Raw genomic sequence first — 27,816 nt, forward strand, 5'->3', positions numbered from 1 at the left:
TACGATTTTAAATAAATTTAAAATTCTCAAATTATATAAATTTAAGCTATTTTTTATATTGAATGACGTAAAAAATGCTACTTATTAAATATTTGACATGTTATCTTGGCGGCAAAAAAAAAAAAAAAAAAAAAAAAATCATTCAGAAAAACATGTTCTTCTCTTTTGAAGAGACGCTTCTTTTTTACTAAACCAAAAGACAGTTTTTTGCTCAAAACTTTTATACGACGTAAAGTGTAAAAACCTGATAAAATATACTCAATTATCATTATTAACATGTCATATTTTTAATATTTAGCATTTTTCATGTCGTTCGATATATGAAACGACTTAAATTCACATAATTTGAGAATCTCAATTTTTTTTTTTAAATTGTAGGGGATCTTAATCTTCCCCTACACATCTCTTGCACATATTTATACAATTAATTTTTAAATTCACCTTTAAATTTGTGGGATCCAATGTGAGTTCCATAAATCTAATGGTAAATTTAAGAATAAAATGTGTAAGAGATATATTTATATCATTTCTCATAATATATGTGTGTGTGTTTTGATATAAGTTGATTTTATAATATTTGTCCAGATAGGTTGGCTATATGTTTGATAAGAGTCTTCAAAACTATTTTTTTAAACTATAAAAAAAAAAAAGTACACTTCCCTCAAAATATTTAACAAACAACTCACTTCTCAAAACATACAATATGAAATTTTTTTAAAAAAATAATTAAGCAACAAATTTCACAGATAACTTTAAGTCTTTAAGAGTAATATTATATATCACATTTTTATCCTACAATTATTTAATAAGTGAGGCGTGTCAATCCCAATAAACCTTTGTTTTTTATTTTTTTTATTTTTTAATGAAGACTAATCCAAAAGCTTGTTGGAATTGTCACATTAACATTGTTAAATAATTGTAAAATAAAAATGTAATTTTTAACATTACTTAAACTCATTGGTTCTTAAGAGCATCTCTAGCAATTTGTCTAAAACTTTCATATTGTGTATATTTAACTAATACGAGACAAAAATCACATATAGCCGCTTGTATTCCTGTTATCTAAAACACTTTTTTTGTTTTTTATTAGCTAGTTTTAGACAAACAATATAGCTTATGTATTTTTTTTTTTTCATCATTTCTCTCTTGTTCTCTTTCTCTTTTTCTACATTCATTTTTTTTGTTTTTTTTTTTTTTTTTTTTTGTAGTTTAAGAAAATAATTAAAAAGAGATTGTATTAAAAAATTAGTAAGTAAAGTAAAAATTTGTGCTTTTTTATTAGCAAAAGTGTGCAACATTGGGAGAGATTCTCTAAGAAAACAATTAATTGAAAGCTGCATATAGTTATAACTTAAGGTTTGTTTAGATTTGTAATTTAAAAATAATAATTTTAAAAGTGCGGTAGGAAAAAATAATTTTTAAAATAGTGATTTTCATTAGTGGCATGAGTTTTGTGTATCTCCCTTGGCTTGCATAATAGGACAAAAACATAAACGCATGACACTCACCAATTCATTACATAGAAAATTATACAATAATGCTGTTATCAACATTGTGCATGATATCAGCTTTAGCCTTTTAATTATTATTATTTTATTTATTAATTTATTAATTTTTCTGTTTGTTATTTTATTTTTTATTTTATTTTTTTTTACATGTCCACACAAGAGAGGAGAGAGGAGATTCATGAGGCGTAGTCTCCGTCGATTAAGCTATCTTTTATGGAGTGATTGTTATTTGATTATATCATAATAATTAACATCAAAATTCATATTATATGACTTGAATATAATGCTTACACTTGTAAAAGGTAGGATTGGATTGAGATATATAATTAACCTTTGTTTTGTTGATAATTTCTCTTTTTTTTAAAAAAAATAAATAAATAAATAACATCAAGTGTAATTTTTTTCAATTTAAAAACAAAAATCACCTTTGAAACACATTAACAAATAATAATTCCTGTCTCGTTATTGTATGATCTGGTATAAACTGAAAATTATTCAATACATATATGAAAGGAAAGAATCTCACATTTAATCTTTGTTAAAAAAACACATTACAAATATAATTTTCATCTTTTCGATATTTGTAATATATATTTGTCACATTGAGAATTTTAAAATCTTTGTTAAAACACATTACAAATTTTTAAACATTAAAAATAAAATTGAAAAAAATTAATTGTATTTTTTTTCCTAGAAAACACGTTCATATATTAGCATTTGATGAAGCCTCTACATAGGAAGAAGGGAAATGATACTTGTGCACTAGTACAAGGTACAATGAAGTGGCCCCTGTGTGGTCATGACCGTGCAAATAGTTTGAACCGGACGTCACCAACTCTCGGACTTGCTAAAACCAAGAATGAGAAAGCCCAACCGGCGGCGTCAAAAGAGGAAAGCCGCCCTCGGCCGGCAGTGTGGGTAGTTGAGGGTCACCCTCCCAAAATATATTATGGTACGGACAAGACAATCTTAGTTGATACGATGCCAGGTGGTGGGCCCCAATATAGGCATACAAAAAAGTCACTTGTCTCTTTCCTATCTCTCTCTCTCTCTGATATCCCTCCTCCATTTGCGTGAACGGTCAGATCTTAAATGCTCCATTTAATACATATCGCTGCGATCCAATCAGCTGGCCGAGTGGATATGGTTCGGACTTTACGCTGCGATCTCGTGGGAATTGGATCTGCTTTCTTCCTCAGATCGGATTTTGCTTGGCTTTTTAGAGGAAACATATCTAGTAAAGAGTATCTCCCAGATCCATGTGGATTTGCATTATCGGACGGATAGGATCGCCCCTAGGTGCAGGGAAGAGATTTCGCTTCTTTGTTTCGTTTCCGCATAGATCATGGAGCGACAAAATAAAGGATTATATTTTTTAAAATTATTTGTTTGAATTTAAGAAAATTAATTTTTTTTTTTTCATTTCAAGAGAATCCTGTTAGTAGAATAACAAGGGGTAAAATTTTTTTAAAAGTTGAAATGACAATTTTACCCCTTGTTATTTCACTAATCGACTTCAATTCATTTCATTTGAAATTGAGAGTATTCGTTTCCGAGTATGAGAAACTACTTATAGGATTCACTTGACCAAATAAAAATTAGATTGTCCAATCACTTAGCCGGTCAGGTGGGTCTTATAAATAGTTTTTCATAATCACCAATTCGAATTCTTTCAAATTCGAACAAATAATTTGAGATGATTTAATCTCAAAATAAAACCCATTTATAAAAAAGAAAAAAGAAAAAAACAGTTGGTGCCGTTAATCAGTTACGAGGGAGCATATTATCAAAGGGGAATTTCATCATAGTCTAAAGTTTTGTTGACGTTTCATGGTTTGAAAAAAGGGAAGGAAGGAAAAGAATGTAAAGTTGTCTCGGGGCAATGAGAAGGTGGTGTGAATTATCACTGTAATTTGATTATGATGTAGCGATAGTGGGTTACAATTTACAACATCGGAATGACCATTCTGATCTCAAAAGCCTTCCCTTTTTTCTTTTTCTTTTTCTTTTCAAATAAGATGGCATTAATTAAAAGGAAAAAAAAAAATACAAGGAAGCCAGGAAGGGGTGGGGATCCAATAAAAACCTCACACCAATGCTATTAAAAGCATGAAAAATATGAAAAAGAGCTAAATAAATAAGTCAGTCCAATGATTTTTTGATACACACAGGTCAAGAAAGGTGTCATTGATGAGTTACTGAAGAAAAACTCCTAATGTCACGGTATAAAAGAAAACTTGGTAGTCATAGTCATAGACTCGTAGCAGGAATTGTTACATTAATAAGATAGAATGGACCAAAAGTTACGGAGAGGAGCTCTATTTTGATGTTCGACGAGGGAGCAGTACTGTAATTGATGCTCAGGGGACATTGAATCAGAAGGCGAAGGAGGGTGAAGATGTACAGGAGAGCCAAGGGACTACTGCATGAGACCAAAATGAGTGACGACTAGCATAGACCATGGATGTCAGGGCAGCGCACGTGGTAACTCACAATGGAAGGGAACGACATCGGGTGTTGCGAAAGCCAATGAAGGTGATGGGGTGGCAGTGTATGGCCTAGTAAATTTGGATTTCAAAATACAAAAAATTAAAAAAAAAAAAAGAAAAAAAAAGAAAAAAAAAGGTAGGTAGTGGCGTGGGAGAATATATTAAGTTTTAACTACCGCCACTTTTACACCTAGGTCCCGTTTGATAACTCCCTCCCATCAAGTATTGGGAGAATTTTTTTTTTTTTATTTAATGGTTGTAAAAAGTGATTGATGTGATATAAAGTAAAAAAAAATTATATAAAAAAGTAAAAAAAAAATTGTATTATAGTGAGTTTTTTTATTTAAATAGTAATAAAAATTTATTAATGTGATATAAAAAGTGAAAAAAGTTAAGAATGATTTGAAGGTGATTTTTTTTAGATAAGAAGGTTGCCAAACGGGCCTAATATACTGCCAAACTTTAAAAATGACATTTTGGCACTTCAAACTACTGCATTGTATTGAATAAGCCACTTTGTTAGTAATTATGGTCAAAATGGATGGAGAAAATGTCATATGCACCTTACATAGTTACATGACCACTTTTGAATATATCTTACCAAAATATCCTTAAAAATCATTAAAAAAAAAAAAAAAAAGCCCTTAAATTTTAATTAAAAAAACTATGGTTTACTTCAGCAACCTCCAAAATCCAAAGAGGGGCTTTTATTTTTTGAAATAATTTTATTTTTTTTAATAATTTACTATTTTTCTCTTTTCTTTTCTTTTTATTTATTTATTTTTTTTTATATTTTGATGTTAATAATTGCTAGCAGAGTGACTTATTTGACACATGGTGGTAGCTAGCTTGAATGTCATAAATGTCTCTTTTTAAAGTTCGGTAGTATAAGTGTAAAATGGAGACAATTCCAAGGGCTAAAATGCATTTTTTTTCAAAATAAAAATGAGACGTAGAAGGGAAAATGCTCTCACATGGGAGAGAGGGGAGAACTTCTCCCTCTAAAAAGTTTAAGAGAGAACCTATAATTGTTCAAAAGCCTTTCATTTGTTTCAATCCAAAATGCAGTGGGTATGCTTGTTTAGTGTTTTCGGTATTTTGATTTGAATTGGTTTTCATGCATATCAATAACTAGTTACTTAAAACATGTCACATCAGTCAATTTAAAATAAGTGTGATAATTAAATAGATGTTAAAAATAGCACTGATTTATAAATATATAAAGAATAATATTATACACCATATTATTATCTTGCCATGCCATCACCCTTAATTGTTAAAAGAAAAAATAAAAAAAATAAATAAATTACGATGGAGGAACATTATCACGTCATCGTAGTTAATGGAATAGTCATAGAATAGTAGCAGTGTGGTCTCTCTAGTAGCATTGATTACTCGTGTGAAATATTAAAAATCACGAGTAGAAGATTGTTTTGTTTTTGTGATAACTAGGTTTGAGAGCTGTTGTCGACCCTGTCTCCTCCTTGTAATGACTCGTTGATCCGCGTTGATTGGGTGGAAGTCTGATGAAGGAGGTGAGGCCAGGTGGATGGTTTTGGATTAGTAGCATGTTGGTCGGGTATGGCATCTTGGACTTTTATGGTCCGTTTGGGTGTTGAATACGAATACTATTCGAATATACTGCGCGAATTACGAAGTTTGACTTTGTGAGATAAAATTTGAAAAAATTTAAAACAGTTAAATAAAATATAATTTATTTTTGAAAAAAGTTGAATATTATTCAACTTTATTCAACTTTTTATACGAAACAAACACACCATAAGTGTTTCAGGGAATAGTGGCATCTTGGACCCTCGACTTTTCTAAAAGTCCTTTGATTGCCGTCCACATCATAATGAGGGTTACACCTTTATCTAAGATTTGATGAATCCAGTGCCCCTTCTTTAGCTAAATCCATCGGAGTATGAAATTTTCAGAGATTGTCTTCATTATGTTTGTTGCTTAGCGCCTCAAACAAGCTAGCTGGAGACTGGAGACAGACTTTCAAACCCTCGCTGCAGCTTAGGTGTCTTCCATTCCATTCCATTCATATGTACTGTCTATTGATCGAGGAGGTAGATGCTAAGCAACGAGAAAGTATTTCATCCTTGTAAAAATAAAGATAAAATTATCTAAAGAAAATATATATATATATATATGAAAGGATAATTTTATTCTTATTTTTATGATAATTATAATACCCAAATGTATAAAACATTAAAGCATCTCTAACATATGAGGCAAATGCTTCAAAATAGTCAAATTTAACTATTATCAGGATTTTATTATTATTTTTTTTTTTTACTCCAAAAAATGAGGCAAAATAGCTACTATCCTAATAGATGAATAGTGAATAGAGCCTATTCACTGTTCATTCTCTAACTAATAAAATATTGAAAAAAAATTAAAACTAAAGTTTGTATCCCATTCTCTCTTCTTCCCACTTTTCATTGATTATGGAGAAAGGCATTCTTGAACGAAATGGGGTGAGTTTGAGAGAGAGTGAGCTTGGGAGGGATTAAGTGGAGCAAGAGAGTAGAGAGAGAGAGAGCGGAGTGACGGAGCTGAGTGAGATTGATCAGAGCGACAGAGCATCGAGTAGGTGCTAGGTATTTGGCAGTTGAAGGCGTCACTACCTAGCCGAGACCACAAAGCTTAAGATTTCCACAGAGATCGAGACCACTGAGCAGGTGAGTTTCATTCGTTTTTTTCTTTTCTTTTTTTTTTTCAATTAATGTAGATATGAAATTGGTATTTGAGTTGTGGGTTAGATTTCTATTTGTGATATTAGGTTGGATTTCAATTAAGTTCTCTATTTTGAGTGATAATTTTATGTTCAATCAACCTATGAAATAATCATCAATGAATGAAAAAAAATTGAAATGTGATTCTTGTAGCCCACGTACAGTTTGTTTAGTTTAGTATTGTTTTGGTTTGAGTAGAAGAGTGTGGGTTACTGTTTGGTATTCCCTGATTTGAGTGTGGGCTCCTGATTGTCGGTATTTTGTTAGTCTTCTTGGTTTTGGGTGATAATTGTTTTGGGCGATTTTGGTTATCTGTATTCTTGTTTTGAGTGATTCTTGTATGTTCAACCCACCTACAAAATAGTCATCCATGAATGAAATAAATGAAAAGAAATGGAAAGATTGCATGCTGAATGTTTGATCTTATTTGTATGCTCCTTGTTTGTATGATGGTTGTTCTGTTTTTAACTGGTTGTGCTGAATGTTTGATCTTTCTATTGTTGAATGAAAGATTACGTGAATGAAAGATTATGTGAATGACAAAGTACTTATAAACTCCCCCTCTAATGTATTAACCATAAAACCTTATTGATTGAGAAGGTTTTGTTGAATGGATTCTCAAGGGCAAGGAAACACATATTTCGTCAACTTCTTAATTAAATTATGATGAATCCATGCGATCTCCAAATTCAAGTGTTCAAATTGATGAACCACAAACTGAGATTGCAACCAATGTTAAAAAATCCAGAGGTGGCAACTTTAGCATTGAAGAAGATGTTCTACTTGTAGAAGCATAGATAAATACTAGTGTTGATCCGATGAATGGAAATGAGAAATCAAAGAAGAAATATTGGTGAAGAATTTCGGAGAATTACCATGACCAATTGTGTTATTTATTTAGTTGCTTTGCTTTCATAAATTGTGTAGTTTTGCTAGAATATTGAATTGGTGCAATTTAGCTCAAAGAATGTGTGAAAATTCAATATTTTCTCTTTTATTGAGTGTTGGCAAAAATATAATAAAAAAAGAATGAGAAATAATATTTAAATGCAAATAGAGAATCTTGTTGGAGATAATATAGAAAAAAACAATAGTTAAAGTAGAGAGTTATACTTTTTCAATAGCTACTTTGACTATTATTACCGGAGATGCTATTAGGACCCATCGACCTAAAGGTAGTCTTAGCCCATGCTTAAGGTCCCAGCTCATCAAGTAGCATACGCCCCCAAACCACAACAAATTCTATAAAAGAATGATATACATTTATTTTATTGACTTGTTTATTTAAGATTTGCATAAAAACCCAATGGGATAATGATTTTTCTCTCAATTTCACAGATGAGCTATTTCATGATCATGATTTAATGTTGTTGTATCTACCAACATCATCTACACCATTAAATACAACAATATTAAATCATAACTATGAAATGATAGTAAAATGGAGAGGATTACATTCCAAAAAAATGAGTCATTGGTGGTATTCCCTTGAATGAAAGCAAGGTAAGAGCCTTAAATGCCTTGCCATTTCTAACCCACTTGGTAAGGGAGAAGAAGCGTTGGAGTTGAGATAAAAAATGAAGTGAAATCTTGAGGATGCTACGCACATCTCATATGCATCCTCTTGACCTTCGATACATGTTTACTTGAGCTCACTTGCCAACTAAGGATAGGAAACCTTTTATAAAAGTCTTACAATCCTAAATGTTCTACATGGCTTAAGTACAATTTTAATCATGTGTATATAAACTATTGGACACCCTCCTCATGCAAGCTGATTTGTAAATGTGGGTTCTACCTAAGGCTTATATCATTTGGTATCAGAGTCAGCCATCATACCGAGTATATATATGATTAACCGCATTTTGTCTAGTATGGGATAGAATGTGTTGCAGCTTTGTGATTGAGTCACAGAGAGGACGACCTCTAGACTGGATTAAACTGTCTTAATAGTATGTATGAACATAATATTAAGCCACTAAATACTGATAGATTAGTAGAGTAGTCAAAAGAAAAAGGGGTTACCATTGAGTCCGTGTCAATAGAATGGGTTGTCGTGAACGTTGACTGCAGAACATGATGGTATATTATGATCTTAAATGTCTTACATAGCTTAAGTACACTTTTAACCATATGTATATAAGCTATTGTGTATCCTCCCCTTGCAAACCAGTTTTCAAATATGATTTATACATAAAGCTTATATAAAAAAGAGATAATTGCACCATTGGTCCTTGTGGTATGCCATAATTATTTTTCACTCCCTATGGTTTAAAAAGTGCATGGGAGATCCTTGTGGTATGCAATAATTACAAATCGATCCCTGGCGTCAAATTATGTTAAAATTTTTAACAGATTCCGTCAAATGCCACGTCAGCGCCACGTGTCGTCATCTTATTGGTGACACGTGGCGCTGACATGTCCAATCTTAATAAAATAATATAAATTTATTAAAAAATAAATAAAAATACTTATTTAAAAAAAAAAAATTAAAATTCAAAAAAAGAAAAGAAAAATGGGGGCAAGGGGGTGGCTAGGCCACCCCCAAAGTGGTGGCACCCCCCGGCCACTGGGGTGGCGCGTGGCCACCCCAAGCCTGCCTTTTTTCTTCATTTTTTTTTTTTTAAAGTTTATTTATTTATTTTTTAATAAATTTATTTATTTTTTATTAAAATGGACATGTGTCGCTGACGTGTAGGGCTAACAGATTCCGTCAAAATTGTGGACTGAAAATCGACCCAGGGAGTAAAACGTAATTATTGCATACCACAGGGATCTCTCATGAACTTTTTAAATCATAGAAAGTGAAAAATAATTATGACATACTACGGGACCAACAGTGCAATTATCCCTATAAAAAATGTGAAGCGGTCTACATAACATGTACACAAGCTCATTCACATTTCTTGCTTTTATTTTGCTTTATTGGGACAAGAGTTACAAGCACTCAAGAGACAAGAGTTACAAGATAATAAATTAAATTTATTATTGTTAATGTAGAAGTAGAAGAAGCTTGTAACGTTTAGACTATATTCTCTATAAATAGAGTTATGTATATATAACATTTTGTAACTATTGTCTCTTGAATTCTTGTAACTCTTGTCTCAATATGTTTATAAAAATTATCAAATTTACTCTCACAAAATTAAACACCGAGGTGGTTACGCCGTCACATCAACGTGTCATTCTGACTCTTGACTTTTTTACATATCTCTAACATCGAATGTTCAAGAATAACCATGCTAAATCGAAGAGGACGTACGATCTACCTATGTTGTAATATCTTCTCTAGTGATTGTGTATGCGTGGACTGGATCTACCAAGTTAGTAACATTTTCAAATTTGGAGGTTCCAATTTGAATTATGATGGCTCCATATTTTTGCAAGTACAAATGTTTGTCCGGCCCTTTGAACCGAATGTAGCTAGGTGAACTGCCAACAACCATGCTTGCAGTTAGCTCCGGCATGGATTTTGAGATAGACAGCATTATTCTTAAAGGTCACTCATCGACTGTACGTAGTGGTTGTCTTCATCACAATCATCTCATCTCATATTGGAAGATCTCTCCTTTGATTTTAGACATATTTGGCTATCTTCTCTCCACAGTTGGTCGGCTAGAGAACTGCTCATTTTCAAGCTCATAATTTAGCAAAATTGGCCGCTTCCTTCAATTTTTCTGAAAACATTCCCATTTTCATATTTTTTTCTTTTAGCTGATAGTGGGAAGGAACCCCTTGTAGTTCTATTTTTGGATCGGTATTGTCTACAATTATTTGTTCGAATTTAAAAGAATTCAGACATGTACTTGTAAGAGACCATGTATAGGACCCACTTAATATAATTATCTGCCCAAATTCTCTCAAATTCAAACAAATAATTTTAGCCGATCCCAATCCCTACTTTTTCTTTTCTCATCTATAAAAAAGATTTGCTCTTTTCCTCTATTAAAAAAATAGTTCAAATAGCAAGAAGGTGGGATTTACAGCATATCTCATGCAGTTTTTTTTTTTTTTTAACATTTTTAGATAATTTCAAATCCATAAAAAAAAAAATTAAAAATTAAATTAAATCTAGACGTTAAAAAAACTACAAAAAATATGTTAAGAGTTTTTTTTTTACATCACCCAAGAAATCCGAATATAAATAAAATTTTATCCTTTCAGTGGAAAAAAAATATGGTTAATTTATTAGGTGTTGATAATGGCTGTGCACATATAAAGGCTTTGCTTTGAGAGAAAAGATAATCCAAAAAACATTTTAACGTTCGAGAAGGAGAGCCATTTATGTTCTGAGCAAAGGTTTGAAAATCGACGGTGGAGGATGGCCCAGGAAGACAGATTTGTACAAAAGAGATTTGCATCTTCTTTGCCTTTAAGTCTCTTCAACGCGACCTATATGGCCAGGGGGCCCATAATCGTATCCAGTGGGCCACTTTTTTACAAGACCCAATAAATGTTAAAAAAAAAAAAGAGGCCCAAACCCCCCCCGCCCCCCCCCCCCCCCGGGGGCGAATGTCTCCAGGTCTACGACGCCGTTTCAACAAGGTAAAGAAGACAAGTCAACCCAACTACCTGCTCTAGTGCTCTGTTTGGAGGAAAAGAAAAAGTCGCAGGAAAATGGAGGAAGAGAAAGCCGCGGCGTACTACGAGGAGCTGACTCGCAAAGGCGGAGGAGCGGCGAGATTCAAGCAAGGCCTCGGGTTCTCGTCCTCCTCAGCCTCGGACAATGCACCAACCAGGGGCTCGGCTCTGCCTTTCTCGTCGTCCTCTTTCCTCAGCGCCTTCGTCAGGGCTTCGAGTCCCACCAAGGCCTCCGAGATACAAAAGCAAGCGCAGCTCGAGGCCATCCAGGACAAGCTCAGGAAGAAACCTAGTTCAGAAGGAGAGGACAAGCGGTCTAGGGTTTCGGAGAGGGGCGAAAGAGAGAGGGATAGGGAGAGGCATTCGAGAAGGAGAAGTAGGAGCAGAGAGAGACATAGAGATAGGGACAGAGATAGGGATAGGGATAGGGACAGGGACAGAGATAGGGAGAGGAAGGGGGAGAGCGATAGAGAGAGGAGGAGGAGGAGGAAAAGTGTGTCACCGAGGCGGGATCGGAGGAGGAGTCGGAGCGTGTCGCCGAGAGAGCGAGAGCGGAGAAGGTCGGAGAAGAGTAGGAGTGAAGATGGGGATAGGGACAGGGATAGAGGGGGTAAAGTGGGGAAGGAGAGGAATGGTTTGGTTGAGTATTCAAAGTTGATTGAAGGCTATGACCAAATGGTATGTATGTTTCTTCCAGTTCATTTGTGATTCAATGTCTTTTTGCATAGATAGGAAGCTTTCTTATTCTGCTAACGGGCAATTCAACTTGTTTTAATTTTTTTTTCTTCTTTTTTATGATTTATATGCATTGGGCTAATAATTGGAATTTACAATGTGATGGGTGTCAATGTAGGTTGAGCTTTACTTACTTTTGAATGTTTGAATTGACTGTAAAAAGAATGAATTGAATCCACAAAAGTTGTTTAATTTCTATGTTGTTACCATCAATTGTTCAAGTATGACTAAAAGCTTTCTCTCTGTTGTAAACAGACACCGGCTGAAAGAGTCAAAGCGAAGATGAAACTTCAGCTTGCTGAAACTGGTAACTTATCAGATCCTGTAGTAAAAATGTTTGTTAAATGCTTACCTTTGATGTAATTTAGGTAAATTGTCATTGATTTCTTTATCCTGAATTTGGGTATTGGTTATTATTTAATTAAATGAAAGCTGGTATCTATTTCATGGAGCTATGTAAAAGAGTTATGAATTGGGTAAAATCTCAAGAATAGCTCTAGAAGGAGGAATAAAGGTCGATGCTTGTTACGGTCACCCATTATGCTTGAGCCAAAACCAGACAAATTTTGTAGGCTGTGGAAGTACTTTTCTGTGGTCAAGGTCTTGTATTTTGAGACTCCCATGTTTGGAGCATGCTAACTGGTATATACAGCGATATAAGCATGTTCATAAACACACATATGCACCGATGAACACACTACTGCGTTGAACATAGTTATTATTAAGAAAATTTGGTGGCTATTTAAATATTTATTTCGATTTTCTTCTTGGTGAACATCAGTTGTTTTTACCTCAGTTGTTCCTGGTTGTGACTTTATCTTGCTCTGAGAATGTCGAATTAAAATAATTGGTGGAAAGATATTATCTAGGAGGCTGCAATTCTCTTTGATGACAAAATGGCCTATCGATTGCCTGTAGCTTTCTTTCTGTGTTAATTTAAATGCTATTACGAAAAATATACAGTATTAGCACGATGGTTTGAATTTGAAAGCACCACTTCTTGTGATGTCCATGTATTGTATCTTATCAAATTGAAACATTTGGAAGGATGTTGAAGTTGATGACACTTTTGGAATTTCATAATCAGTATACTGTATTTGCTGTAATGATAAATTCTATTCTAATGAATTACAATACCACGTGATATTTATCAAGTGTGCTCTGAAGTTGTGCATTTAAAGGGAAACTACTAAGATTGAAGAGAGGACTTTGGGGGTTTCATTATTTTAGTTGTACTTGATTGTGCAATCCACTCTTTGTTAGTGGCCAAGTCTGAGGAAGAGTGCTGAATGGTGTGCTTCTTCAACTTCTGCACATGATGTTTTACTCTTCCTTGTGATCTTTGTGTTTATATTCTTCCTTGAGGAAGCATTTGTGAGGGGCTTTAATTTTCTTTGAAAATGACGTTTTCGTAACTTCACCTGCAGGGAGATTCTACAGAGGTTAACAGTTAAACTTCTGTGTAGAATTGCCAATTAAAATGATTTTTCTTTGCATTATACACTTATCCTGTCACTAAATCACTTTTTATGCAGCTGAAAAGGATGCAACAAAGGGTATGGGCGGAGGTTGGGAACGGTTTGAATTCAACAAGGATGCTCCACTTGATGATGAGGAGATCGAAGGTGAACAATTTATGTCCATTACATTTCCTTTTGAATATCTACTAGGAGATAAATTTTGGTCATGCAGGTCTCTTTTGTTACTTGCATGTTAGTGCTTGTAGACTTGGATTATACAATATTTGTAGTGCTTTTTTTCCCCAATCTGTGGGTTACTTGTTGCTGGCTTTCTCTTGCATTCCTGTACTTTTTGTTTGATCAGTTGTTGAAAGGTGTTTAGTAAGTTGGGTTTCTCCTTGCAACATAATCTATTGCTTTCCCAAATCTCAACAGAGATTTTCATTTTATATTATACTTTATATGCCTTCAGTGTTTGTTCTGTTTGTGCAGTTGAGGTGCAATTCACATTGCAGCTTAATTGTTAACATGGTATATTTATAAGGTCTTTTCTGACATAAAAAGATACATTAGGAAAGTCACAAATTTCTAACAGAATGAATAATTATTTAAGTTTCTATACACTCTTTTAAAACTCGTTGAGAAATCTCAGCTCAGAGCCTAGTAGGAAAAAAAAAAATTAAAAATTAAAACTACAAATTTATTGGATTATACCAAACACCTGAAGACATCTCTACACTGCGTATAACCTCTCAATGGCTTCTTGTGCTCCTACTATGATCTTGTAAATAATTTGGAATCCAAACGTATGGCATAAAGAGGGATAAAAGCAGAGAACTGATAGTACGTGTTACCCTGTCCGCAGCTGCAGAAGATGACAAGGTGTTAGTCAAGCACATTGGCCAGAGCTTTCGCTTTTCTGCAGTAGAGGTATTATGCAACTTCTTTTCACCTGTCTGTTACTCATGAATCATGATAGTTTCCATTTGCTAATCATACATGTTAATACTGGCAATCTGGAGAGACAGAGAGTTTCCAATGTAATTTATATTTTGTGATATGAAGGCAAGAAGAGAGGAACAAATCAAAGCTGCTCATGATGAGGCCATGTTTGGAGCACCATCGCTTCCACCTTCCATAAATACAGAGAGTGAGCCAAACGTGGAGGACAGCGAAAAAGAAAGCGATGAAAATGGCTTTGTCACTAGCCTCTTAAGTGAGAAGGCAAGTAATTTCACCTGCTTTTGGTTTGGGGGGAGGGTATTTTTTGGGATTGCTAGTGCATGATTTAAGTGATTGTTATCGTGGTTTTAGGTACTTGCGAAGCAACAAGGATCTTGGCGTGACCGTGCTCGTAAAGTATAGGATAAATCAACAAGCTGGTGGCCAGCGTCGGAGACTGTAACCAAAGATATTGACTTCAATTGTTGCATGTCACATGTTGGAAGTCTCATATAAATGTTTCATCAGTCATGGTGGAGGGATAATGAAATTAATCGGAAAGAAGCTTCTGCCTCTCCACGAATCTTCACATTGCCAGTGTATTATATTGCTACTCATCGCCAGAGTACAGTTAGGCTCATCGGTGGAAAGATGCTGATATCATCCAATTTTTGGGGTCTATGAAATCCTGGTTGTCTGCCACGCATCTGTGAGAAGCAGGAGCTCTTAATTTTGCACTGGTGCTTATTTTGCCCGGATTGTGATCTTCGACCTTCTGCCTTTTTTGCCCCCCTCCTCTCTCTGCTAGGCTTACTGCTTGTATTTATATTGCCTAATCCACCATACAACAGACATCATATTGCTCTCGAGTGTAATCTGCTCTCTATGCTCGGGGGAAAAAAAAAAAAAAAGTGGTGGTAATATGAGGATGATAGGTACCGTTTAATCGTTTATGTCTGTGTAGTAGATTCTATTGCTGGCATACCATTTCCCCCCTATAAGATCAAAACGACCATTAGTGAATTTGTTTGTGCTTTCCGACTCAAATGTTTTTTTGAGTGAACCCCAAGGGGTGCTCGTGTGATAAGCTTTGGTCTAAGTGTCATTTTCATCATGTCTAAGGTTTAAATTTCTTTGGATGCAAGCAATTCTTTGGGCCAGTCTGTCGGAAAAGTTGAAATATTGAAATATTATCCGATCCGTGTAAAGAGGTTGCTTTGCACGGGTTCGAGATTTACCCGACATTGGTGGATACTCGAAGTGGCCTTGCTTTAGAGAGGTTTTTCTTTGTTTCTAAGTGACTATGATTTGGTGTATTAGAGAATATTTATTTATTAAAATTTTCTTCTACCGTCATTTGTTTTTTATTTTCAAAACAAAGACATTTACAAATAACACAAAACACTTAAAATTATTTTTATATTTATGTCACAAGAAAATATTATTATTTTTTAGAAAAATAAAATAAAAAGAGAGCTTTGCCAATCAGGCTTTTTTTTTTTTTTTTAATCGCCAATCAGGCTTCATACCATACAAAAATGTCACAGAAACACGATTCCTATACGTGTCCACTGCTGATTCGGTTACTGGTCAAACAAAAACCATGGGCCGTGTTGTTCTCTTTCTCTCCCCAACACAACCAATCGGGTTCCATCATTTCCCACTAAAGGCAAGTACTCTGACAAAATCGCCTCCTCTTCATCTCCTACTTGCCTTTCAAAGCTCTCCGATCCCTCTCGTACAGTGCGTCCAATGGCTTCATCCACAGCGAGCCGATGGCTGAGGCCTGAGGTGAGCTCATATCCGCCCTCGATCTTTCTTCAACGGCTGGACCGAACATTTTCTGTGACTCGATTTGAACTAATTTCTTCTTTCTATAATTAGAGTTTTAGATATCAACCTCTTCACTTATGTGTATGTATCTATGTATGTATGCATACGTGCAGGTTTATCCTCTGTTCGCGGCCGTAGGAGTTGCCGTAGGGATCTGCGGGTTTCAGCTGATCCGCAATCTCTGCATCAACCCTGAAGTCAGGTCTCTCTCTCTCTCTCTCTGTGTATATATATATATATGCACTTTTATATCTTAGGTGTGAGATTATTAATAAATTAACCTTAATCTGTCTCTTATTTGTTTCTTTTTATGGACTCGATTATTGTGTTGTGTATATGCAATTGTGTTACTAAACGACAAAATCTTGCTATTAGTCGCTGAATATTTGCGTTCTTGAGCTTGTGAGAAGCAAGTGGAAACACTGATTGAAGAAATAGATAGGATATAGATGGTTTGGTTGTGCGGAACAAAGAAAATTAGTTATACAAATAATTCGAGGCGATGGTGAGTGTTTGAATAATGGATAAATAATTCATCATTTCTAATTAGCTTCAGCGTAACTGTTGATTTATCATGGTGTCAAAAGAGGTGGTTCTGAGTTTGAACCTATATATTTTCCACATCTTAGGCTTAAGCTTTTGGGACGTGATATTTGATAATTATGAGCGAGAATACACTCAATGACCTCGGTGTTAAATCACCGCTTTTTTCTAAAATTTTAAGCTGATAGGAAGAGGTAAATTTACTCATTTAATCAATGCTTTAACACTCCCCTTTACGTGTGAGTTCAAACTCACTTTTAATAGGTGAGTCCCAACACATGAAATATTTAACTGCAATGGGGGTGAATTGTGGAGTCAAGATTTGAACTCATAACTTCTGATTCTAATACCATGTTTAATTACCACTTTTTCTAAAAGCTTAAGCGGATGGGAAGAGGTAAATTTAATTATTTGATTAAGACTTTAACACTCAATTTTAATGAATAGCAGGATAGCAATAAAGGATTTATGCACCCAATTTTGAGCTTTTGGAAGTAGACCTCATTGAGTGTATGGTTGATGTTGGAATCATTATTTTAACTAAGGTTACGTTTGTTGCACGGAATGGCTATTCTGTGAGGAAAATGAGAAGTTTTTATCTAAAATAAAATGTGAAATGAAATAACCTTAGTTGAGAGAAATAGCTATTCCTCAATTTAAGGAATAGTCATTTCTTCATGGGCAATGAGAATGATTGTTTCAAGTGTTAGATGCTTAACATATACTCTAACACCAAGGCTATTCTTTTTTTCTTTTTCTTTTTAAAGTAATAAGCCAATCTCATTAAAAGCGTGAGGCTCCCCTAACACCAAGGTTATTCTATTTCACCTTCTTCCGTTCCTAATAAAAGATATTTATTTTTCTAATGGAATAGCCATTCCGCGTACCAAACACAACCTAAGTGTTGTTTTAGTTGGAGGTACAAAGATTTACTTATAAAAGAAAAGGTGGAAGGTGTAATTATAAAATGATTATCTTAATTATGGCAATTTGTTTGCCATATTCAAAGAATGATATTCTAGGTATTCTTTATTTTGCCGCAAGATTTTTGTCACTCCGCCTTAAATTCAGTTCTATTAGTCACATTGAGCTGCTGGTTTCCATAATTGCAAAGCCCGGCTTAATTTGTGCTGATTAGTAGGGAAACAAGGTGACTAGTGATTTTAATCCAAAATTAAATATGACTAATTTAGTTATGCTTAAGTTTGTTTCAAGGCTTATACTATAATGTTTTGATCTTCTATTAAATATAGCGCAGGTTTTTTTTTTTTCCTGTATTATTAATATAATCAATATCCACACAAAAGCACATGTGTACAAAATAATAGATAATTTACAAATCAAATAAGAAAGTGTTGAGTTATTAGATGGATCAAAATGCTACATATAATTTACCAAGTTTGTAAGTAATGATGTTTCTGAACCTAAAAAAGATAAACTGACAGTAGTCTGATTTGGACATTAATTCCACTTGACCTATTAATACTATGATACTAAAGAAATCTTATTTGAATTAGATTTCTAATATATTTCGATTTATGCTTATATATTATATATTATATAAGCATTATATGGATACATTAAAGGGACACTTGTCAGCATTTTAAACTGCCACTTGTCGGAATTTTTAAGTTAATAAAGATAATTGTGTGAAGAACTGTCGTGTAAGTGGTAATTATCTTGCATATGTGATGTATACTTTTTCTTTCTTTTTTAATCAGGGTGACCAAGGAGAACAGGACGGCGGGAGTGCTGGACAATTTTGCTGAGGGGGAGAAGTATTCTGAGCATTTCCTGAGAAAATTTGTCCGCAACAAGTCCCCAGAAATTATGCCATCCATCAACAGCTTCTTCACCGACCCAAGTCGAAACTAAAATGCTTGAATAAAAAGAAGCAACTGAGATGTAAACTCTAGACTGGTTGTTGCGATTGGAAACTGTGTGAAATTTGTGTCCAGTTAATGTTGTTGAACTTATGCCTTGCAGGCTGCAGGTGGATAATAAATGCACTTGGATTTTATATTTTGTCCTCCTGAAAAGTTGGATGTTGTTCTCAACCTGTTTTGAATGGAATGGTAGATATTGAGTTCTTTCATATGTCTAGCCTTAGTTAGAACATTCAGCATTTTGGGATTGTGCCGGATTTCTCCCCCATCCCTCCCCCAACCAAATTTCTCATTGCTCATGAAGATGGGCGGTTTTTGCAGAAGAGTAGAGTTGGAGACGCCCAAAGATCTGGAAAGTAGCTGCTGACAGTATTCGACATAATAGGCATTGATCGCCATCTAGGGGGGACGAGTGCAACCACTAAATGAGATGACTCATTGACAATTTGAGGAACTAAATCCGTCTTATTTATCATAATTTATCAAGGTATTGAAGCAACACAAACTGATGTACGCAGCACATCCGTTACCCAAGAGCTTGATGCATGATTGTGAAGCAAATTAAGCCACAGAAGCAGCTTATATATAGAACAAAGCTTCTAGAGAAAGCATTATAGCTATCATAAGTGTCCAAGCTTGCTCTCACAAATTCACAATTACTCAAAACATATGCTTTAAATAATATGTGCTTCTCATATACTTTCTTAATAAAAATTCTTCCAAATTTGTCATTACAATTGAAGAAATGATTCATACGCTTCTCACATTTAAAAGAACACGTCATTTTTATAGGCTGAGTTTGAGACACTGAGAAATCTTTGTCCCTCCTGAAATGGGCTCTCTACAAATTCGAACTCTATGGACCCGAATATTTGCATCGTTTATAATCAATCTGGGTCTCATCGGCTGACTTTCAAAGCAACACTTCAAACCTTGCCCCAATCCCCACCCGGATCACCCAAAACTAAAGAAGACGACAATGGGCAAGCGTGAGAATGCACAGTTATGCAGTTAGAAAATTCATCATATCATCTCTACGCCTAATATGACATTAATAAATTTAAAACTTCATAAAAACACACACACCAACTCCAAATGCAGAGGAAATGATTTTAAAGCTTCGAACTCATGAGTGGAGCCTCACCGACAAAAACATTCCGTGGGGGTAGCGTCCATCCCCATTCGGAAATAACTAATTACATTACATCTCAAAATGCATCAATTTGTTCTGCAGCATTGAAGATATCAAGATACGCTTGTAGTTTGATCTGTCCCAAGCCTTTTTATCATTCACTAATTTCCATAAGCCAGAAGAAACTTGGAGAAGAAGAAGCATACAACGTCTGTGTGGCAACAAGAAATTCAAGGGGGAAAGTGCTCGACATCCATGGAAGGGAAACTAGATTGTGCTGTTCTCATTCCTCGAAGTAAACTCTTTGCTGTTTCCTTTTCCTGTAATCATGGGCAATGAAGTGCAAAATTAGTGACTCAAATTTTTTATGCATTCAATAAAAAATTTAAGATGGGTTGATTTTTATGGGAACCATAGACAGAAGAGAGAAAAAAATATTAAAACTCACTGGACCAGTATAATCCAGAAGACGGGTGCAGTACGCCTCTGAATCCTCAAATCTCTTCTCGGCTTTGTAGTATTTAGCAAGATAAAGAAGGGCCTCTACCATATTTGGTCCTTCCCTCTCTTCAGCTTCCATCCTCTCCAAATCCTTCTTGTAGTAATACGCTGCCTCGTCAGGACGCCCAAGCTCACACTGCAACTTTGCTAGTCGGTGAAGCGCAATTGCTTCCCTGTCATTGCATTTTACTGCCCTTCTGTAACACTTATCTGCCTCCTCAAGCTTGCGAAGCGGATCAGTTTCATAACACTGAGCCATTGCAATCCACACCCGATAATCAGTTGGCTGCAAGAATACAGATTTTCGGAAGTAATGGAGAGCATAGTATGGCATGCCCATCATCTCATAAGTTTGTCCTAATCCATACCATGCTCGATAATCACACTGATTTATATCTACAGCCCGTCGATAGGCATCAACAGCAGCTGGAATATTTTTCATCTCAACAAACTCATGACCCATAAGTGTCCAAGCAGATAAATAATTTTTGTTCAGTTTGAGCGCCCTCCTAAAATACACAACTGACTTCTCATGCTGCCCCTTTAAACTGTAATAGTTCCCAATAATGCAACAAGATTCAGGCCTGTATTTATCAGTCAAAAATACCCTATGGGCAAGGAAACTCAGGGCAGAAAAACACTCTTTTGAATAGAGCACATTGGAATACATATCCATGTCTTCGACTCGATAAGGATCATTTCTTAGAAGTTCTTCAAAAATATCTTCAACTTGTTCAAATTCCCTTAAACTGTACCTAGCTTTTGCAATCTGAGCCTGGATGTAGTTACTAAAACCAAAAGTTCCCTGTAGACATTCATATTTTGCTAAAGATTCATTGTGCATCCTAAGTTCTTGATAAGCACTTGCAAGAAAGAAGTCCTTCATCCAATGGTTATTGAGATTAAGGCTGTTCAAGGTGTCGATTGTAGTGCACAAAGACTGCAGCTCTGACCATGCATTCCAGTTCCAAGGGTAGCTATTCACAGACTCAACAAGAACTGTACGAGCAAGAGTCTCGCTGCCTTTCTCTTTGAGCACAAGACCATACAAGTACAACCCGAAGGGATCAATTGTGCCATTCTTGCGAAGCATTGATAACTCGCGCTCCAAAGAGACCAGTTCACGGTTCACGGCATCGCTCTTACCTAAGGGTCCCTCAAGTTCTATCATTTCTTCTTCTTTCCGCTTTTCTCCAGCCTTCATGAAACAATGAGAATAATGATATCTATATGTATAGAACTTCTGAAAAATAACAGAGATCATATAACCCTTTCTAATAAATTAATGGATATCATGTCAGTCATACCAGATTAAATATGGATCAAAGTAAGCCAACAAAGAAACGTACAACCCCTTTTCTGTCTCACAAGTACCATTAAATTCTTCAGTTTTCTTGCAATGTGGATGGCACTAGAAATTAACACATTCTTAATGACTTGCCGCTAAGTCCTTTCAGTCTTTGTTGTTGATAGTGAAAAACCATATGTATTGATCCACATAAAATCCTGAAAAAGCCACAACCTTCTAATCCTACACGTAAATGGGGCTTTCATTTATTTCGCTTTTTTTTTTCTCTATTTTTTAATTAGGTGAATTGCATACCTAGATTTCAAAAGCAAGTCTTATCTGAACAAAACCTCATTACACCATGATTCTTTCTGGCAACTGAGTCCCATTCTTGCATAGTTCATTGTAGCAACAATCACTATCCACTTTGGTAATGATAACTAAATACCTCAAAAGACTCTCCTCTACATGCTTTCACCAAAAACACAAGATTTTTTTTAACCCATGTTCAAAAAGAAGTGTTCTTTTTTCTATCATACTGAATTAACCAATCTTCCCTGAAACTCACCACAATTGAATCTCAAATAAATTATACCCCACAGTCAATAAAGAGCATCAGGGGAAAACAAGTCTTATTCCTAATGCATCAAAACCCACCATCATTTAATTAGATCGAGAACTAAAACAGAACAACCAACAAGAACTATACAATGCTAGAAGAGAATGCAACAAACCAGATAAAGCGCATAGCAACGCAAGAAGACAGATTTCTTTCCAGTTTGGTCTCGAAGCACATGAGCAGCCCTCCTGTACTCCCGGCAGTCAAAGTATGACTTGGCCAGAAGGTAAAAGTCGCCAACCACCACCTCGTCCTCCTCCATCACTGGAGTCGACACATACGACACACCAGCATTCGGTGTTGAAATAATCTCATTCGTGCGGAATCTCCGGCGAATGCTTGAGCTTCCGCGCTGGAATCTGGTGTTTGAAGGCGTGAACTTTGCCAGGTCTTGCTCGATACCCACCAGCTGTTCTGCTGCCCTGCACATACAAAGGCAAATCAAAATCCATTGGCAATGAAAATAATCAAATACTGATGATAAGAAAAACAAAAAGGGGAAAAAAACAAATTAAAAAAAAAAATTATATATATATATATATATATATATATATGTGTGTGTGTGTGTGTGTGTATGTATGTATGTATGTATGTATAAAGAAGATAAAAATGTAGTAATATAATTCTGAAAACAAGACTTTCACACCAATTTTGACCCAGATTTAATTGACTTAGTTCAGTTCGAGCCTCTTATAGGGTTTTGAACCCTAATACTTCTTTTCCTTTTGCCCAAGTTGCTCAATTACCAAATGGAGCATCAAGATTGAAAATTTAACACTAATTAGTGACACAAACATGAAATTCAACCAAAAGAGAAGATTAGTTTAAATGAATCAAAGACATATTAAAATGCTTCAGATCCACGATTCAGGCTTGCTCAATATGCATAAAGATCTCACTTCCAAAAGCAACAATAAAAGCACTTATCAAACATTGAATAATAATAAGTTCAAAGACAGAAATTGGGGGTTTAGGGTTTGGAGTATGAGTACCATTTGGAGGCTGAGTAAAGGCCACGATCACTGAGTTGATGAATCGCAGTCCGGAGCTCACTTCTGCAACTCTCTTTCGAACTCATCGATCTCTCTCTCGGCTTAATTGCCTGCACTCTTCTTCATAAAAATTGAACTGTGGCCACCTCTAACGTGCGCACCATGTGGTGGTTCGCACTGACCAGTATGCACCCAGGTTTCTTAAAGGAAAAATTATTTATTTAGTCCCACAGTTTGCAGTTGTATCAAAATGATCTAAAAGTATCTTAGGATAAAGATCAAACTGTATGTGTTATAGGTAGTTCGTGCTTTCAAGAAATCTTCGCAGCTGATTATCACTCAAAAGTAAAACACATACCACTGCATCTTCCGTCAAATGAGCATTTCACAAATCATAACCAAAGAGTCGAACTACAGCCCAAAGTTTAAGAAGACATACAAACCAAATATTGATCAATTTTACAGGAAAAATCACAGTGCTAGCCTCTGCCTCAAAGTGTAGTGGTATTTTATTGTTTAATTGCTAATTAAAAAAAACAAAAACAAAAACAAAAAACAACAACTCCTTTTGTGGAAAGAGGGAAGTGCGAATGAACCCCTCAAAAACGTTAATCAATATTTTCAGTTCTAAAGTCATTCTCCAATATTCCTACGCAAATATATGTTCCCAGATCAAATCTATTGTACAAAGCATAGGGAGTCTTTTTTTCTTTTTTGAGCTATAGGATGAATCACTATCTCAGGAAGAAATAATTTGGTAGTGACTTCAAAAGAGAAAAAAAAAACAGCCCAGAAAGAAAAATAGTAAAAGAGAAAAAAAAAATTATAAAATGATCGAGAAGAAAACCACCTCCCCTTCATGCGGCGCTTTGATAAAATCAATATTCCATTGAAGAATATCAGTAGTAAGCTAAAAATGTTATGCCACAGTAGCATCTTTGGAATGAGCTAAACAAAATATCTCCAAAAGCACTACCTTGAGGGTTTGCTCTCCACACCACACATCATACCAAAATCTAACCTTTGAGTCATCTCCCACTACAAGTCTAGTGTACCTAGAGAAGTCCCCCCAACCTTTTCTGATAAATTTCCATAAACCAACCCCATGCAACTCATTAACCTCACCAGAACACCATCCACCCCACGAGCTACCGAATTTACAATCCACAACCGGCCTCCACAAAGCCTCTATCTTAAAAGCATAACGCCATAACTATTTTTCCGAGAGCTTGGTTTAAAGGAAGTAGATTTCTCACCCCTAACCCTCCCTTAGAAATCGGAGAACAAACCTTAGACCAATTCACCAAGTGATATTTGAACTCCCCACTAGTACCACCCCACAAAAAATCCTATTGCAACTTCTCGATGTGGTAAGCAACGCCAGAGACAAGAATTAGGTAGCCATATTAGATAAGGTGCTCTTAATCAAAGTAACCCTATCACCTTTGACAAATACAACATTTTCCAACTAGTCAAAAGGTGCTCTATCTTCTCAATAATGCCATCCCAAATAGATCTCGCCTTAAAAAGAGCTCCCAATGAAAGACCTAGATGCTTCATAGGGAAGGATGAAACCCAGTAACCCAAAATGCGAGCCAACCCTTCTACATTACTGAAATTGCCAATAGGGACCAGTTCTGGATTTATAGAGTAAATAGATTTTTAAATAACACCTCCAAACTGTTATTTCAAATCCTCAAGTTTAGCTCTTTCAATTTGTCTACAAAGTGCAAGGAGAACTCACTCTGCATTATATGGAAGTCTTTCCAAGCAAAGGCTTTAAATTTGGGGGCACATGCCAAATCCAGCCTTTCCAAATTCACCACTTTAGAATATGAACTTCGATTATTTTTATAAGAATAACTCTAATTAAATGATAAGGATTACTGCACAATTTAGTGTCCTGATCTTATTCTCATGAGAAATTTATTGCTTAATTTAGAGCATGTAAAACATCACACATCTATATGTTACGCTTCCTCTTAAGTCGGCTTTGTGTTTCTACCTCTTTGAGAATCATTACACTAAAAGAATTCCTACATTTTACCTCCCTATTATAAGACTCAATTCTTTGCTCAACTTACTATCATTATATTTAGCTACAACACGGCATCTCTATTAAGGTTTCCACAGTGTATCCCGACATCAACAAATTAATATACAATAGATCTCATCAAATTGGAGGAGCTTCACTGGGATTAAAGCAAGAAGAGCCAAGAATCAACCCACAAAGTAGCTACAAGACGTGGACAGTAAGAAGCAGTTAAAGTACAAAGGTTGTGTAAAAATATAGTACCTGCAAAGATAAGAACCATTGACACCATTTGCCTCAAGGAACTTTATCGAGAATGCAGAGTGATGGGAAGGGAGAGGAGAAAAGAGAGCCCAAAATCCTTCTTCGGTAAGGAGTACAATAGGAGTGAGAAGAGGTGTGGAAAAAGACATCCCTACAGCTCCACCGTTCCATATCCACCTAAAGGTGGGAAAATTGGAGGGAGAGTATAGGAAGCCTCTTTTATTTTTTGGTAAGAAGGGGGAAGTTGATGCCACAACAAGATTTTAAATTATTTCCCTTATAGTGGCACACTCCCCTATTCAAACACACAACAGGAGGTAAGAACGCACTCCTCTCCATCCCTCACGTCCTTCCCCTCTCCCCTCTCCACCCCCTCTACCAAACATAGTGTAAATCGAACTAAGGAAAGCTTATAAACAGCAAATGAATATGATCAATCTACAGTCATCTACTTAATCCTTAAATTTGTTCACATGCCAACCATTAAGGAAATGGGGTCCCTAAAACCAATACCCACTTCGAATTACCGTAAAACAACACCTTATTTTTCTAATTGGTTAATAACCCAGCAGATTGCATTCAAAAATGCAGTACCCATCAAATTCAGTCACCCAAGCATACTACCCCTAGATGAATTGGAAGCCCTTAACTCCTCAGAAAAATGCAAAAATGCACCCAAATAACTAAGAATAGAAACCCTATTCAGCTAAGCAGCATAACTGAAATTGAATGGATTTCTCACAAGCACCAATATTAGCTCAATCCCATCCAAATAAGGTTCTGGGATCAGTACCCAGATCCAAAAGCCAAAGTAATCTTAAATCCCACTCTAAAATTTTGCACAAACCTGAAATAAAATTCAAGAATCCCAGCTCAATTTCACATAAAAACTAAAGCCAAACCCTACAATTCCAGCTAAAAAAGAAAGATCTTTACAGACACGAACCCTAGAACTATCCAATTGCATACATAAGACACATATATAACAGCATTGAAAACCTTTGAGGAGCTTGATAACGAGCTTCTTGGCGGGCTGGGGCGGCTGGGCCTTCTTCCGGGCCAAATCGTCTTCTAGGGCCATGGAGGAGGGATCGAAAACGACGACGTTGTTGCTGTGGGCGGTGTTGCCTTGGTGGTGGTGGAGGCCGTCTTTGGAGTCGAGAGCGAGGGCTTGGGACTTGGCCTTTTTCATAGGGGGGAAGTGAGGAGAGGAGGGAGGAGGAGAAGAGGTGGAGGTAGTGGTGACGTCGCTGGTGGCTGAGCGTTTGGTGGGGAGAGACATGAAATGGAAATGATCAGGAGGGCATTGTAAGCAAAGGAGAAAGGAAAAGCGGAAGTGAAGGTTAGGAGAAGGGAACAGATATGTCTGCCACAAGTTTTCTCAGAGATTTTTTTTCCTTTTCCTCTATTTTCAGAGCAACCAAACAGACTCAAAATCCCACAATTGTAACCGAAACATGTAAGATGGAGAAGACAACACCAGCTTTGAAACTCACAGCCAGTGATTTAATCTCTCAAAACATACCCATTAAAGCTAAAAATAAAAATAAATAAATAAATTTTTAAAAAAAAAAAAAAAAAAAAAAAAAAAAAAAAAGGCTTACCCTTGGGTCTTCCAAAAAGGAAAGCCGAAGAGAACGTGGGAGGCGGAGAGACGCTCCGATGAAACAATCTCGCCGATTCAAGAATTGAGGAGGAGAGGTGCCGTCGTGACGCGTGAGAGCGAGAACGTTCGGATTGAGCGCCAAACAAAATTTGGATTGGGACGGTAGGTTAACGTTATTTAGATTCGATATAGGAAGCCCGTGCTGGTGACTGGTGAGTTCTATTCAAATTTAGGGAGGATATGAAAGCCATGCCACTGTGCCAGTGCCAATGGCCCAATGTGGTTTGGGGATAATTTTGTATTTTTTTTTTTTTTTGAAAAAAAAAAAAAAAAAAGTGTTATGCTCTAGTAAATGTAAAAATAACTTTTTGAGGAGGGTTTTATGGGTTAGGTTATTTGTTAATCTCTTTAATTTGAAAGAGATGAAAAAAAAAAAAAAAAAAAAAAGGAAAAGTATATATAACTTCTTTAAATTATTACCTCATTGTCAATGTTTTTTCAAATTATCAATTGTGTCTATATTTTCTAAAGACCAAAAAATATCCTTGTCCCCATTAATTACAAAAATATCATTCATAAAATTATTAAATTTAAAATAAAAAACGAAAAAAATATTAAAAAAATAAATAAAATAACAAAAAAGTTATACAAAAAAAAAAAA

General features: G+C 35.4%; 3 protein-coding genes across 3 annotated transcripts; 2 read left to right on the top strand and 1 right to left on the bottom strand.

The window, feature by feature from the left end:
* The first annotated feature begins 11,249 nt into the window (after window positions 1–11,249).
* LOC133876459 (uncharacterized) lies at window positions 11,250–15,799 on the top strand. The gene is made up of 6 exons (XM_062314737.1): window positions 11,250–12,000; window positions 12,313–12,364; window positions 13,593–13,682; window positions 14,383–14,447; window positions 14,583–14,741; window positions 14,832–15,799. The coding sequence occupies exons 1-6, from the start codon at window positions 11,359–11,361 to the stop codon at window positions 14,880–14,882; spliced, it is 1,059 nt and encodes a 352-aa protein (XP_062170721.1). The 5' UTR covers window positions 11,250–11,358; the 3' UTR covers window positions 14,883–15,799.
* Window positions 15,800–16,086: 287 nt separating this feature from the next.
* Window positions 16,087–18,857, top strand: LOC133874843 (uncharacterized). The gene is made up of 3 exons (XM_062312727.1): window positions 16,087–16,250; window positions 16,406–16,494; window positions 18,557–18,857. The coding sequence occupies exons 1-3, from the start codon at window positions 16,212–16,214 to the stop codon at window positions 18,708–18,710; spliced, it is 282 nt and encodes a 93-aa protein (XP_062168711.1). The 5' UTR covers window positions 16,087–16,211; the 3' UTR covers window positions 18,711–18,857.
* An 892-nt stretch (window positions 18,858–19,749) lies between these two features.
* Window positions 19,750–27,405, bottom strand: LOC133874842 (anaphase-promoting complex subunit 8). Its single transcript, XM_062312725.1, has 5 exons — window positions 27,154–27,405; window positions 23,254–23,453; window positions 22,377–22,683; window positions 20,302–21,552; window positions 19,750–20,173 (listed from the first exon to the last, which is right to left on the bottom strand). Exons 2-5 carry the CDS (start codon window positions 23,337–23,339, stop codon window positions 20,084–20,086), a joined length of 1,734 nt encoding a protein of 577 aa, XP_062168709.1. The 5' UTR covers window positions 23,340–23,453; window positions 27,154–27,405; the 3' UTR covers window positions 19,750–20,083.
* Between the last annotated feature and the right edge of the window lie 411 nt (window positions 27,406–27,816).

The sequence above is a fragment of the Alnus glutinosa genome, chromosome 8, assembly GCF_958979055.1.
Source record: "Alnus glutinosa chromosome 8, dhAlnGlut1.1, whole genome shotgun sequence".
Lineage (NCBI taxonomy): Eukaryota > Viridiplantae > Streptophyta > Magnoliopsida > Fagales > Betulaceae > Alnus > Alnus glutinosa.

Excerpts from the sequence above, each read along its gene's own strand:
- LOC133874842 (XM_062312725.1), bottom strand. The coding sequence starts at position 23,339 with ATGAGTTCGAAAGAGAGTTGCAGAAGTGAGCTCCGGACTGCGATTCAT. Across the intron at positions 21,553-22,376 it reads GTTGCTATGCGCTTTATCTG|GCTGGAGAAAAGCGGAAAGA; the intron begins GTTTGTTGCATT and ends TGTTTCATGAAG. Across the intron at positions 20,174-20,301 it reads TTCTGGATTATACTGGTCCA|GAAAAGGAAACAGCAAAGAG; the intron begins GTGAGTTTTAAT and ends CCATGATTACAG.
- LOC133876459 (XM_062314737.1), top strand. The coding sequence starts at position 11,359 with ATGGAGGAAGAGAAAGCCGCGGCGTACTACGAGGAGCTGACTCGCAAA. Across the intron at positions 13,683-14,382 it reads TGATGATGAGGAGATCGAAG|CTGCAGAAGATGACAAGGTG; the intron begins GTGAACAATTTA and ends CCCTGTCCGCAG. Across the intron at positions 14,742-14,831 it reads CTAGCCTCTTAAGTGAGAAG|GTACTTGCGAAGCAACAAGG; the intron begins GCAAGTAATTTC and ends TCGTGGTTTTAG.
- LOC133874843 (XM_062312727.1), top strand. The coding sequence starts at position 16,212 with ATGGCTTCATCCACAGCGAGCCGATGGCTGAGGCCTGAG. Across the intron at positions 16,251-16,405 it reads GCCGATGGCTGAGGCCTGAG|GTTTATCCTCTGTTCGCGGC; the intron begins GTGAGCTCATAT and ends GCATACGTGCAG. Across the intron at positions 16,495-18,556 it reads TGCATCAACCCTGAAGTCAG|GGTGACCAAGGAGAACAGGA; the intron begins GTCTCTCTCTCT and ends TTTTTTAATCAG.